The following is a 13,535-nucleotide window of genomic DNA, read 5'->3' on the forward strand; positions in this document are numbered from 1 at the left end:
AATCATAGCCTGTCATTCCAGACATCTAATAATCTATGATTATTAGATTCACTTCAACTTCCTGCATAAAATTCGATAAAGATTTTCATGAACAATCATTCGAACACACATAAAAATGGAATCAATATCGTCAAGATTGAATACCTGATTAATATTTGGAGACACACAGGGTTGATTGGAGTTCATGTCTTCATGTAATCCTCAAGAAATTCTAAAGCTTTACTTCCAGAATCTACAGTTGTAACTGCAAACACATAAATGGAACACAAAATATTGAAATCTTGAACTCAAAAGCATTTGAATCAAAAAGGGTAGAACATGAAAGTGTTAAATTACCTTGATAAGATGAGGTTTTGAGCAATCTTTCAATCAGTTTTCTATTAATGATGTTATCATCAGCAGCAAGAACATGAAACTGTGAACCTGCTGCAACACCCATATGAAGAAATTACAAATTTCAAAAAAATGAAGAAATTATAAGCAAAATTGCGAGATGTTGGTTGCCGCGATAACAATAATTCCTTCATTTTGTTTAAAGCCATCCAATTCAACAAGCAACTGATTCAAATCATTTTCATGTTCTGTTGATCCTTTGGATTACGGCTTCCTCCAATGGCATCAATCTCTTCAAATCATCTTCATGTTATGTTTAGGCCTTGGGTTTACTATCCATTGGAAGCTTGTAAGCTGCAGATGCATAAAAATCATTGGAGGGAACATCAGAGTTAATGATATGATGCTTTTTCCTACTTCATAAATGAGATTAATCAGAGTTTTTTCTGATTAAATGTATCCTTTAATCAGATTTTTTCTACATACAATCTCATTGAAACGTATCTTTAGCAAAACACGTATGACAAAAGAAAATTGAAGTTAATCAGAATTTTTCTAAATGATTTAGAAGGGGATAATGTAATGTTGATGTTAATAGTAAATATAATAGTGTTCCAACATTGATTGTTCAGAAAATCAAGTGGAAACCATCAATATAAATACAGCAACAACCAGGAAGCAAGTAAACAAGCTCACATATACACTAGAACTAATGACATTGATGTCAACAACATGATCTAGTAAGCAAGCTCACATGAAAAATCCACAAGACATTGCAAAACAAGAAGCATAAATTCCTTAAGGACGACATTTCAATTATAATATTGATCAACAAATCATGTTTATCATGATGTCAAAGCAAATCAAACGGTGACAAAGAGCCTAAAGTGCATCATAGACATGTAAATACACTTCAGAATCACATTTTTCAACATTATATATGTAAATACTTCAAAGTTACATTATAGATAGAAAATATAGACCATAGAGACAAATATGGGTTTAGGGTTAATACCTTTGAACAATCGTTTCAAGAGTCCTTGAAACAGCTTCAACTTAACCATATTTCGAACTTTCTTCTTCTAGATCAAAAATCGAATATTAACTGGAATGAAGAAAATCCATTTTGAGATGAAGAACATAGAAGAGATCAAAGAATACAAGAACTAACCTCAAATAGGGAGAGAAACCCTAACCGTATGAGAAGCTATCGAGAATCGAATCAGGAGTAGAGATGGAAGCAAGAATCGAATGGATCCCCAAACGTATAACATTATGGTTTTGAACGATTGAATCGTCGTCTTGGGCCTCGGGACGTACGACGGGAGCTACCTCTTGGGAAGAAAATTTCCAGATTGATATAGAGTAGAGAATTAGAGACCGATAAAACAAAGTGAATCGCTGCCTAAAATGGAGCGATTCCAGTCGATAAGCAATTCAAGTAAGTGGGTGATTGACTGAGAGTAGAGAAGATTGATAGACCAAATGGAGAACTAACCGTGATAAAGTGATGAAAAACGTGAATCGCTGCCTTGGGAGAAGGAATCGTTGCCTTGGAGAAGGAATTGCTGCCTGGGACAAAGGAATGGAGAAGGAATCGCTGCCTTGGAGAAGGAATCGCTGCTTGGGAGAAAGGAATCGACGTCTTTGGAAGCCGGGGAGTATGGATTCAATAATTTTAAGACTTTATGCATAATCTTGTAGTACTATATGCATAAGGATTTGTTTTTAAGACTTTAAGACTTTATGCATTAAAATGTAGTACCATATGCATTTAAAGTTGTATTTAAGACTTCTATGAAATCTCCATTATAAGGTAGTATAGATTAGGAAGTTAGTAATGTTCGTAATTTTAAATTACAAAATTAAATAAATGGCATTTTGGGTATTCGTCCCTCTCCTCTCTCCTTATTGATCTCTCCTTCATCCCTTAGCACTTTTCACACTAACACCACCTCAGATATTGTGAACCTTTGTGAACACCTTGTGACCATATTGTGAACACTAAGGGGCTGTTTACTTGCTTCTTATTGATGCTTATTGAACAAGRGGCTCTTACCTTAATAAGATATATAGTGTTTACTAACCACTTATTCTAAAAAGAGGCTCTTATCGTACCTCTTACCAGACATCAATCGGTCAGCAACTATCCCCGTTCTTATCGCAGTAAGAGGATACGATCCTGATTTTTTTCCCATTTTATCCTYCGATTCCCCTATTTCAATCGCATTCMTCATCGTTTCAACATCAATCATCCCTATTTCAGAAGCAATAGAGACTGCAGAACTCAATCTGTTTCAATCGCATTCCTCATCAATCTCGCATTCCTCATTTTCTCACTGTTTCCTCTGTTTGTCGTCTCCTCAGCGTAATCAGTCTCCATCTTCAATTTCAGGTATGTGTACCATTCGTTTATATCCAAGRGCTTCAAGATTAGGGTTTTTATTTGATGAATGATGATTTGTTTAGGGCTTCTTTATGTTTTTGGTTGATTAACTGTTATTGTGCTTATCTATGGAGTACCGTATCTGCATTTGCTATGAGAATTTGTTGAAATTGCTTTGTAGACCTTCCTGTCTCCAATGTGCATATGGATTTGTTGGTTGTAATTATTTTATACTATTATTAGTTTTATATGTGTCTTGTTCTTTGTATGGAAGATACTATTTTACTATGATGAGGGGAAAATCATGCACCCACTTCAATCACTGGTCAATATAGATTCCAAGAACACTTCCTCCTATTTCTTGGCAGCTAGGATTTATATTGAAATTTCAATCAAATTACATATTTAYTTAACAATTCATTACATTCCTGCTCCTAGAACATAACCAATGTTTTATAAAGAAAATGTATAATTTTCAAAGCTCATCTACTAACCATAGTGATTTCAATTAGTGAACAATGAACATGAAGGAACAATGTTTTTTTGCTAGACATGTGATACCAAAAACTTATCCCTAATCTGCAGCTTACTTCAATATGATCCCTTAATCTTGCATTGCATCACACCATCATCATTTCATGACGCCTTAATTACCAACAATAATAGTCCCAACAATTAGTGCCTTATRCATACCTGGTATACAAAAACCGGAAACTTTGATGCAACAGAAATATGATATCTAGAAATTACAAAGAATGGTGTGATAATTAGTCTACAGATGGATAAATGACTTACAGCAAAAATGAAGATAAGTGGTTGGTTTCCACACAATTTAAACAAAGCTAATAGGCATCCCCAAAAAATACCTATGCAAAGGAAATTCAGACATGTATGTAAAAAAGACACTGAAAAGGTAAGAAGTACAATAGTTGGTAAATAGTAAGCAACTATTAAAAGAAAATTGAGTAAAAAGTAGGTACATTGAAACATAGAATTTAGAAAAGGTAAAAAATGCACACATCCCTCTATCTGTTGGGTAACAAGGTGCCTCTTTATTCTCTTCAACTTCACAAGCTTTTGACACAATACTTAAAATATTCATCATTACTTGCCAATAGGAGAAATCATACAATCACAGTTGCATAACATACTTCTTCCAACCCAATTCCACCAAGCTCTACATTGATTCCCACAAAGATAATACTTTCAATATAACATGCAGTAAACCAAACAACTATATAATTCCAAAACTTTGTGATGTTACTATTTGTGCCCGGTTGTGATTCAAGCTGCCGAATTGATATTAGTCCATCCATTACAAATATTGTTCGTCACATTTGATCTAGAAGCAATTCATATTAAGAAACTGACCTGAAAAATGAGAGTCCATTTCTAAAGCAAATTTTATGGAAGTTAAAATTACATTTGTTGACTAAGGGCATAACATACTTCTTCCAACCCAATTCCACCAAGCTCTACATTGCACTCCACTTTTCTTCTACAGCACYAGATCTATACAAGAAACAACAATTATGGGTCAGGTATAGATAACATAGGAGTTTTTAAAGTTACACATCAACATGAAAATAGTTTCTGTCATAACACCTTTCCAATAGTTGGCCTATACTTCATAACACCTTTCCAATAGTTGGCCTAAAAGAATTCCCTAGCTCTTGGTTATGGAATTTTGTCATATTTATAGTTGCTAGCCTTATCTTTCCATTGCAAAAGAACATTGTTTGATTCTGAAATTTCTGATATGATGGTTAATGTTTTAGATATCGAAAATTTTGGCGAATCTTCACAATCAAAAAAACCTAGAGTTAACTGGAAAAAGGAAAATGTGGTGAAAACATTTATCGAGTCTTGTTTGCATGAGATCTCCGTAAATGGACGAGAAGGGGGTAGCCTTAAGGCAGTTTCGTGGAAGAATGTAGCAGAAGTGCTACAAAAGAATCATAATTTTGTTGTTGAACAACGACAAATGAAAAACCATTATGATTACCTCAAAGGGAAGTATGGAGCATGGACAAAGTTAAGAAACAAGACGGGTAATGTTTATGATGCATCAACAAACATGTTCAATCTGTCAGAAGAGGAATGTCAGATAGAAATGAAGGTCACATTTTATCTTTTGCTATTAAGATCATTTTTTTAAATTCTTCTTTTACATATACTTATAAATCATCTATAAACAGCAAAACAAATTTGTTGAGAAGTTGCGGACTGCACCTCTTCCCTTTCCTCAACTTTGCATTCAATTGTTTGATGGCGTGGCTTCCACCGGTGTTGGAACGTGGGGACCAACTGCTACTGTTCCAAACCCTTCTAGTGTGACTCCTGAAATTGGTGAAGATTATGACACGCAAGACTATTATGATCTAACACAAGAGCCACTGCCTTCGGAAGAAGAGATTGTTTTTCGTCCCCAACCTCAAAGGAAAAAACAGAGAGGAAAACAACGTGTGGAAAATGAGGATGATTTAGCAAGAGTTGTGACACATGTTAAACAGATCTTGAACAAACCACCAGGGGAGGATGAGATGGATCGTTGCATAGATAAGTTGGAAACACTTGGGTGGGAGCAAACTCCATTGTATGACATAACACTTTACATATTCAGCCAAAGCACMGACTATAGGAAAATTTGGTTACGCTTGAGTGAGGAGAGGTGTGAGGGAWGGGTTAAATTTACAGGTGGTAAGCTCGGTTTATTTTAGTTTGGTGATGTTTTGTTTTGAACAATCTTTTTTAGATGTTTTTTTAGAATGTTTTGTTTGAATGGTATTATGATTGATATAATATGAATAAATGGCTATTTCAATTTGACGGAATATTTGTTTAAACTTGTGGTTAATTTGTGTTTTATATGCAAGGTCATACATGGATGAAAATGATATTATTCTGATTGTGGTAATTGTATATTGGTATTTGAGAAGAAGAGCTTCAACACGAATAGAAAGGGTGAGAGATAACACTTCGGTTCTCACTGGACATGCGTATACACAAGAATTATTAAGTGGATCCAATACGCAATGTCATGAATTGATGCGTTTATCTCGTGATGCCTTTATAATGTTATGCGACCATTTTAAACAAAAAATTGGTTGCAATCAAGTAGGCAAATAAGCGTTGAAGAGAAGATGGCGATGTTTTTGACAATTGTTGCTCACAATGAACGCTTTCGCATGATTAAACGTAGATTTCAACACTCTACACAGACTATTCATAATTGTTTTCATGAAGTATTGAGAGGAATGATGGAATTCGCGAGAGAGGTAGTAGGGCCAACATCGGTTGATGGAACATCAAATACATCAGAGAGATTTAGGCACCTCAAAGAAATATTTCCGGTATGATTTATGTTGTTGATTTGATAATTTCTCAACATTTTTGATATTTTACAAGTTTCATATAGTTGATGTTTTTTAAAGGGGGCTATAGGTGCACTAGATGGAACCCTAGTACATGCAGTTGTGCCTAGTGATCAACAAACAAGGTATAGAGGAAGAGGAAGAGGGGAATGCTACCAAAACGTCTTAGCCATATGTGATTTTAATATGATATTCACGTTTGTATGGGCTGGATGGGAAGGCATTGCACATGATTCAAGAGTTTTGAGGGAAGTTGCATTTAACCCAACTTCGGGATTTCCGTTTCCTTCATCAAGTAAGTATCATTTTATTAACATTAAAAGATTATTATTAATCCGTATTTTTTGAGTTCTAGATGTAATTACAGATGAATATTATCTTTGTGATGCCGCATATACTTGTACCCGTAGATTTATGACTCCGTATCGCAATACGAGGTATTGGTTAGCAGATTTTCGGCGTAGACGTGCATTAACAAAAGAAGAAATGTTCAATGATGCTCATGCACAACTTAGAAATGTTATCGAGCGTGCGTATGGTGTCTTAAAAGCAAGATTTCCAATCCTGAAGCAAATGGCTCCTTATCCTTTTTCAATACAGAAAGATGTGGTGATTGCTTGTTTCGCGATTCATAACTTTATAAGGAAATGCAATATCCAAGACCAATTATTTATGGAACACGATGAGAACACCATGTTTACCGCCAACGAAGAACAACATGAAGGAAGCAATGACATAGAAGTCGATGAAATGCAGTGGAGTTATCAAGATAGTGAATATATGACTAGTTTGCGCGATCAGATTGCAAATCAGTTATTGTCTAATATTTCAAATTAAGATCTTTGCGACAATTATTATGTTTAAATTCAATTTATTTTCTCGTTTTAATATATTTTAATTATGAAATTTGTATTTTTGTCATTTCAATAATTATTCATACATCAAATTTGGTAAATAGTTGCTTCAGTTTAAACCCTTCATCACATAAAGGGTTATAATGGTCATTTTTTTATTAGTCAGCATCAAATCCAGAATACTTGGTAAACAGTTTTTTACAAACAACACTTACTCCAGACAGAAATGCTTACTTTGATCAGACCTCTTATTTCAGACAACGCTTATCAGCTATTGTTGGTAAACAGCCCCTAAGTAATTATTCCATAACACTAAACCTACCACTTATAGTAGATATCTTGTTACAACCTTGTGAACATTTGGACATTTTTAGTGACTATTAATACATTACGATCGCAATGTGAATACCATTGTGGACACATTGTAAAATCTAGGGTGGGGGAACACCTGAACACTTAAACTACACCATAAATGAAAATTTCCAATTGCTCGATAGGACACCATATGATTGCACACTGTAAACACCTTGGTACACAAAAAAAATACAAACAATATCAAAATATGAAGGCTTACATAAAATTGAAATCTACACAAAAGTGAACACTTGTGAAACCCATTTGTATTTTTTCTGCATCTACCTATTCTTGGCTTTTCTGGTGACTCCCTATGGATCTATTCCATGTCTGTTGGTTTTCCAACGAGTACTTTCAGTTGTGTTCCAGATTTCCATCGTTGCTCAGCCGTTCACGAGATCTGGTACGAATGGTGTATAGCTTTTTAGATTTGGAGGGGTGGGCGGAATGAGAAGGCTGGATGAATTCGAATATGAGACTGAGATCAGGCTTGGGTGTTCGTTCATGGTGGTTCCAAGATCTGGATTTAATGTTGAAGGAAGGTTGAGGGGGTAGATAAAGATGGAAGGCATGGTGACGAGAAGCTAGCGATAGGAAATATGATGGAGGAGTGTTTTTCAGATCTACTGGAGTGATGAGGAAGAAGGTTATTTTTGGGAACACCGTTTGATGTTACTAAATTAGAAAAGAAATTTTTGATCAACAAAGTCAAGGGATCTATGGTGTGGTCGCCGAATACGTGGTGACCGAAGAGTTGTCATTGGATTTGTATAGCGTTCGCCATATTTGTAAGTGTGGTTGCCGATGGTGTAATGCAGTTGCTACATCTGAGATGTGGTGGTTGAAAAAGGTCATGTCTTTATAGAAAAAGGGATATGTTGTGGTGGTTGAAAGACGTCACGCCTCTATAGAAAAAAAGGGAGACAATTTAGGAGTTTCAGATTAGGAGAGAGCAATGATAAAATTAAATGTAATAAATGTATTAGTTGCCATCATTTTACAAAATTACCAAATCACCCTTTTATCATTAATTAAATCATTAAACAATTACTTGAAATGATTGGTTTATATAAGACCTTACGGATCTCACAGTTTATGAAGTTCTCAAAATGATTAAGTCTTCTATATGTTGGTGATTTATTTTACAGACACAACCATTAGTACAGATCATACAAAACAATTGGTTGAGATATTTATAGAAATGACATGAGGTTATTTAATTATGATCTGGATATTTATGAAAGATTATTAAAGTTCATTTATTATGATTAATGCATTATATTATGAAAGAATCAAGATATTTATTAAATCAAATATTTATTAGAATACTCAATGAATGATTGAGATTAGTTTGTATGTTTTGTACTAATGAGTAGGTTTGTAAATGATCCACAATCTATACATGCATACACACACACACACTAACACACATACATACATACATATATATATATATAAAATTATATTATATTATTAATATAATATACTAATTAATATAATTTTTTTCTAAATGTGAGGAAAATGGAAAAAAGAGTAAATGCCCCTAACTCAACTAAGTCTTTTTTAACAACCTTTAGAGGTAATGGCCAAATGTAAACCACATCTATCTGTATATTTGAAACTATAAAAATAAAAAGTGTTATAATCAACAAACCAAAATAAATATCATACGAGACAATAGTGTAAAAGAGTCGAGCTTTTAATAGCTCAAACATAATTTTCTAGCTCGAGTTGGGTCTCGAACACAAAATGGAACTCGTTTAACTGACACTACAACAAAATTGGGTTTATAGGACACCCCCAATCTCTAAGTGTCCTAATAGACCGCTTTATAGGACTTAATTTATATGACAAAAATATAAAGCGTCCTATTTAAAGGTGTTGTAATAAGTTTATACGACACTTTTGAGCGTCTTAACAAGTTTTTAAGGACATTACTATTATATACAAAGTGTCGTATTAGCAACTTTATAGAACACTTTTGAGAAATTGTCCTATAAACTCAATTTTTTATAGGACACTTGTTTTTATAGGACATTTTTTCAAATAGTGTCCTATAAAGTTGATAATAAGACACTTTATATTAAAAGTGTCCTAAAAAACTTATTACGACATTAAAAAAACGTCATATAAACTTAATACAACACTATTAGATAGAACATTTTATTTTTTTGGTCCTATAAACTAAGTATAAAGAGGTCTATTAGAATGCTTACAATTTGAGAGTGTCCTATAAACCCAATTTTGTTGTAGTGTGAACAAATCTAACTTCATAAAACCAATGTTTGATTCATCTCGTACGAAAGCTTGATTAAATTTTTCGAGCCAAACTATCCGAGTATATACTTCTTCAAGCCAAATATAGTCATAAGTTCATAAATAATACAATAAAAGTCTAAACACTATAAACCCCAGGCCAATAAACAAGTTAATCGGTAGAGCACGACTGCACGAGCCCATAAATTAGCAATGAGCTCAACAACTCAAAATAAAAATAAAAATTCGAATTCGAGTTGAGCACGAATAACCTACTATTTGATTTTACTATAATTATTCCCCTAAAAGACAAACAAATTAACATTGTGTTTACCATAAGACACCTAATAGATTAAATGTATAATTAATTAGTCAATATCGGGGACTTAATTGTACAGTTTAATTATTAATTCTATCACACAATCTTATATTAATCAACATCTATGACACATACTCACGTGAAGAAAAGGGGAGTGCTAATGGCACCCCCTTTGATGTCAGAATCAAGTCATTCAAGCATTGAGAATGTAAAAAACATGTATTGATTTTGATGTATGTGAAGAAAAAATTCATAGATAGGGATGCATTAAACAATGTATAGGGGTGCATTTAGCCCACCTCGAAGAAAAACCTTTTTCTTCACCTTTACAATATAATATTATTTTATCAACGTTTTATGTGTATTTCAGCTTTTATAACTTCATGGATATTATATTATAAATAAAATACATGATATATACAAAACCGTCGTAATCGCCTCCTATGGTTGACATAATAGCATGAATTAATTCGGGAGGTGGTAGTAACCATTCTTTGAATTGTTGATTTGTTATTTGTTTATTTAAATCAAGGCCAGTTGAATTATTTATAAACTTGAGCGGTACTCGAATGAAGAATTCAATTTCACTACTACAAAATAAGGTATCAGCGACGGATATTAGCCATGGAAAAAATCCCTTGTAGATTGACGACGGATAAACGAGGGAACTGACCAACTTTTCGATGGTTATAATTTGGTTGGTTTTTGATTTTATTTGTTTTAATACTTACGAGAACCAACTTTTATAATATATATGATCTTTATAATTAAAATTATATGTTTTCCGAGTTTGTCTTATTAAATGAATGAAATAACAAAAAGATAAAATAAAATGATGGAATGTGAAAGTTAGACTTAAGAATGAGCTATCGAAAGAAGGGTATAACTATAGTTAACAAGAGTAATTTTACCATGTAAGAGTAACTTTTCTAATGTACCGGTTAGTTAATTATTTTGTGAATTAGGATAATACTTGTTACATAAAAATATTGGATGACGTAGACATTATGACATCTTGAACAAATTTGATATTTTGAAATTGGATGAATCTTATGAAATTATAAAGAAATTTGGCATATAACCATCCCTATAACCATTGTAATTGCATGATATGATTTTGTTACAGAGGTTGAACCCTGACAATTTACATCTTTTTTTTAAGATTGAGAGTTCGAGTTACGAGTTACTGGTCTTAAATATCCTATCGCATCACATGGTAAACAACTTTTAGTACAATCTTTATTATCGAGGAAATTGTAAATTGGTTGACTTTTTAAGTGCCACCAGCTTTTGATTGTCAAAATCCGTTCACGTTGTTTGGTTGACATAGTAGCATGAATTAAATTGAGGGTGGTGGTAACCATTCTTAGAATAGTTCATTCGTTTTTTGTTTATTTAAATCGAAGTTGACCAGAATATTCATAAATTTGAAACATTATTCGAATGAATTCAATTTGAACACTTTTTGATGTTTTAATTTGTTTGATTTTTAACTTTCAATTTTTTAATACCTTTGTATATGATTATTATCAATTTATAGAGATAATAAAATAACAAAAATATAAAATAATTTGATGTGTAGTTGACGTACAACTTGTTAAGCTTATAAATTTATAAATTATCAAAGTAAATGAGTTGGATCCAACTTGTTAAGCTTGAAGGTTTCTCTTTCTCCCCAGCTTCCTAATTAATCCTATACATCTCCGTGTTGACTTTCATTACAACGGCTATAAATACCATCCTTCCCTCTGCAATCTCCTTCACATCTCATTTACTGAATACAATACCTACCTAGCTTCACACACTGTCCTTTGGCATATAAACATACCAACAATCTTAATTTGGTAGTAATGGAGGTTTATTCCCTTAACAAAACGCTTATCTTGTTGGTTCTTCTGTTAGCCACCTTCACCACCATATCACTAGGCCAAGGAACTCTGGTGGGATTCTACAGGGCCACCTGCCCAAGAGTAGAATCCATAGTCCAATCAGCGGTTCAGTCTGCTGTCCGAGCCAACCCCACAGTTGCACCTGGTTTACTACGGATGTTCTTCCATGACTGTTTTGTTAATGGTTGTGATGCRTCTATTCTCATCGATGGCCCATCCACTGARAAGACTGCGCCACCCAACTCCCTCTTGAGAGGCTTTGACGTTATTGATGCTGCAAAGTCCCAACTTGARRCCACCTGTCCTGGAGTGGTCTCTTGTGCTGATATTCTTGCCCTTGCTGCGCGTGATTCTGTAGTCCAGKTAATTGGATTTTTCTTAGCACACCATCTTTGAGTTTATGCATTAAGAACTACTTGTTAATTGGTTATTTATCGTTTTYCTAACATCTTGCAGACCGGTGGACGTAGTTGGCAGGTGYCATTAGGGCGTAGAGAYGGATTGGTTTCACAAGCATCTGATACTGCAGCCTTACCTGCGTTTAACGACCCTATTAGTGTTCAAATCAGAAAGTTTGCAGACAAAGGTCTTAACACACAAGATCTTGTTACTCTTGTTGGTAAGTAGCAAATAAAAATGKAGAATAACTATATATTACACAATATGCAACCCTRTTAATCAYAKATTAAACCGTGTRATCTTTCTTTTACTAGGCGGACATACAATTGGAACGTCWGCTTGTGCATTATTCAGCTACAGACTATACAACTTCAACAATACCAATGGACCTGACCCTGAAATAAACCAAGCGTTCCTTCCCCAACTCCGAGCACTTTGTCCCAATGGTGGTGATGGGTTGAGGCGTGTGGCCCTTGATACAGGCAGCGTTGATCGGTTTGGCAGTTCCTTCTATGAAAATCTGAGGAATGGACGAGGAGTTCTTGAATCCGACGCAAAGCTATGGAGCGACCGGAGGACTCAGGGGTTTGTACAAGGGTTTCTGGGAACGAGGGGGCAACCTGGATCGAGATTCAACAGCGAGTTTGGAAGAGCCATGGTGAAGATGGGTAATACAGAGGTGAAAACGGGAATGCAAGGAGAAATTCGTAGGGTTTGTACGACAACCAATTGATCATGATGTGGGTTTTAACTTGAATCATAAGTTGTTAATAGCATAAGTTTGATTTAAATCAATCGAAAATTGTATCGAGCATTTGATTTGTTTAATTAATTTTTTGTTTTTTACTTGATCCTTTTGTTGGTGATGTGAAAAATGCAATAAATTAATTGTTGGTCCATGCATAGCTTGTCATCTTTCATTTGCAGAAGAAATCGATCTCCATTTGTTGAAAGGACAGTCATAGATGTTTGAGAAATAACCTGTACTTTATTCATCTAGATGTACTCTACATATACGGTCCTAATAATATTTTTGTGCAAGGATTAACTGTGAATTATGAAAATTTGAAAAAGAGAACATAATAATTCATTGTTCATCATTCGGCAATTACCGATGGATAATTGTTGGATTTTTCTTTTCATTTTCTTTGATTGAGAACTTTTATTGAAATGTTGGTAATCCGTTAACATTTCACTTAATGAATCACCGTTGGTTTTATTATTTGTCGTCAAAACTACACTGCAACAAAATTTGAGTTTATAGGGTGTTTAGATTATTTAAGCGTCTTAATAACATAGTTTATACGACTTAAGTTTATAAGATCAAACAATAAAATGCATTATCTAAAATATTACAGTAGGTTCATAAAA

General features: G+C 33.9%; 2 protein-coding genes across 2 annotated transcripts; both read left to right on the forward strand.

Annotated features, from left to right (window-relative positions):
• The first annotated feature begins 4,251 nt into the window (after positions 1 to 4,251).
• Positions 4,252 to 6,930, forward strand: LOC112516268. The gene is made up of 6 exons (XM_025123285.1): positions 4,252 to 4,260; positions 4,422 to 4,838; positions 4,918 to 5,390; positions 5,596 to 5,683; positions 6,154 to 6,388; positions 6,461 to 6,930. Exons 1-6 carry the CDS (start codon positions 4,252 to 4,254, stop codon positions 6,928 to 6,930), a joined length of 1,692 nt encoding a protein of 563 aa, XP_024979053.1.
• A 4,747-nt stretch (positions 6,931 to 11,677) lies between these two features.
• Positions 11,678 to 13,007, forward strand: LOC112516429 (peroxidase N1-like). Its single transcript, XM_025123468.1, has 3 exons — positions 11,678 to 12,123; positions 12,217 to 12,384; positions 12,479 to 13,007. The coding sequence occupies exons 1-3, from the start codon at positions 11,727 to 11,729 to the stop codon at positions 12,895 to 12,897; spliced, it is 984 nt and encodes a 327-aa protein (XP_024979236.1). The 5' UTR covers positions 11,678 to 11,726; the 3' UTR covers positions 12,898 to 13,007.
• Positions 13,008 to 13,535: the final 528 nt, after the last annotated feature.

Source organism: Cynara cardunculus, assembly GCF_001531365.2.
Source record: "Cynara cardunculus var. scolymus isolate 2C chromosome LG 8, CcrdV1, whole genome shotgun sequence".
NCBI lineage: Eukaryota > Viridiplantae > Streptophyta > Magnoliopsida > Asterales > Asteraceae > Cynara > Cynara cardunculus.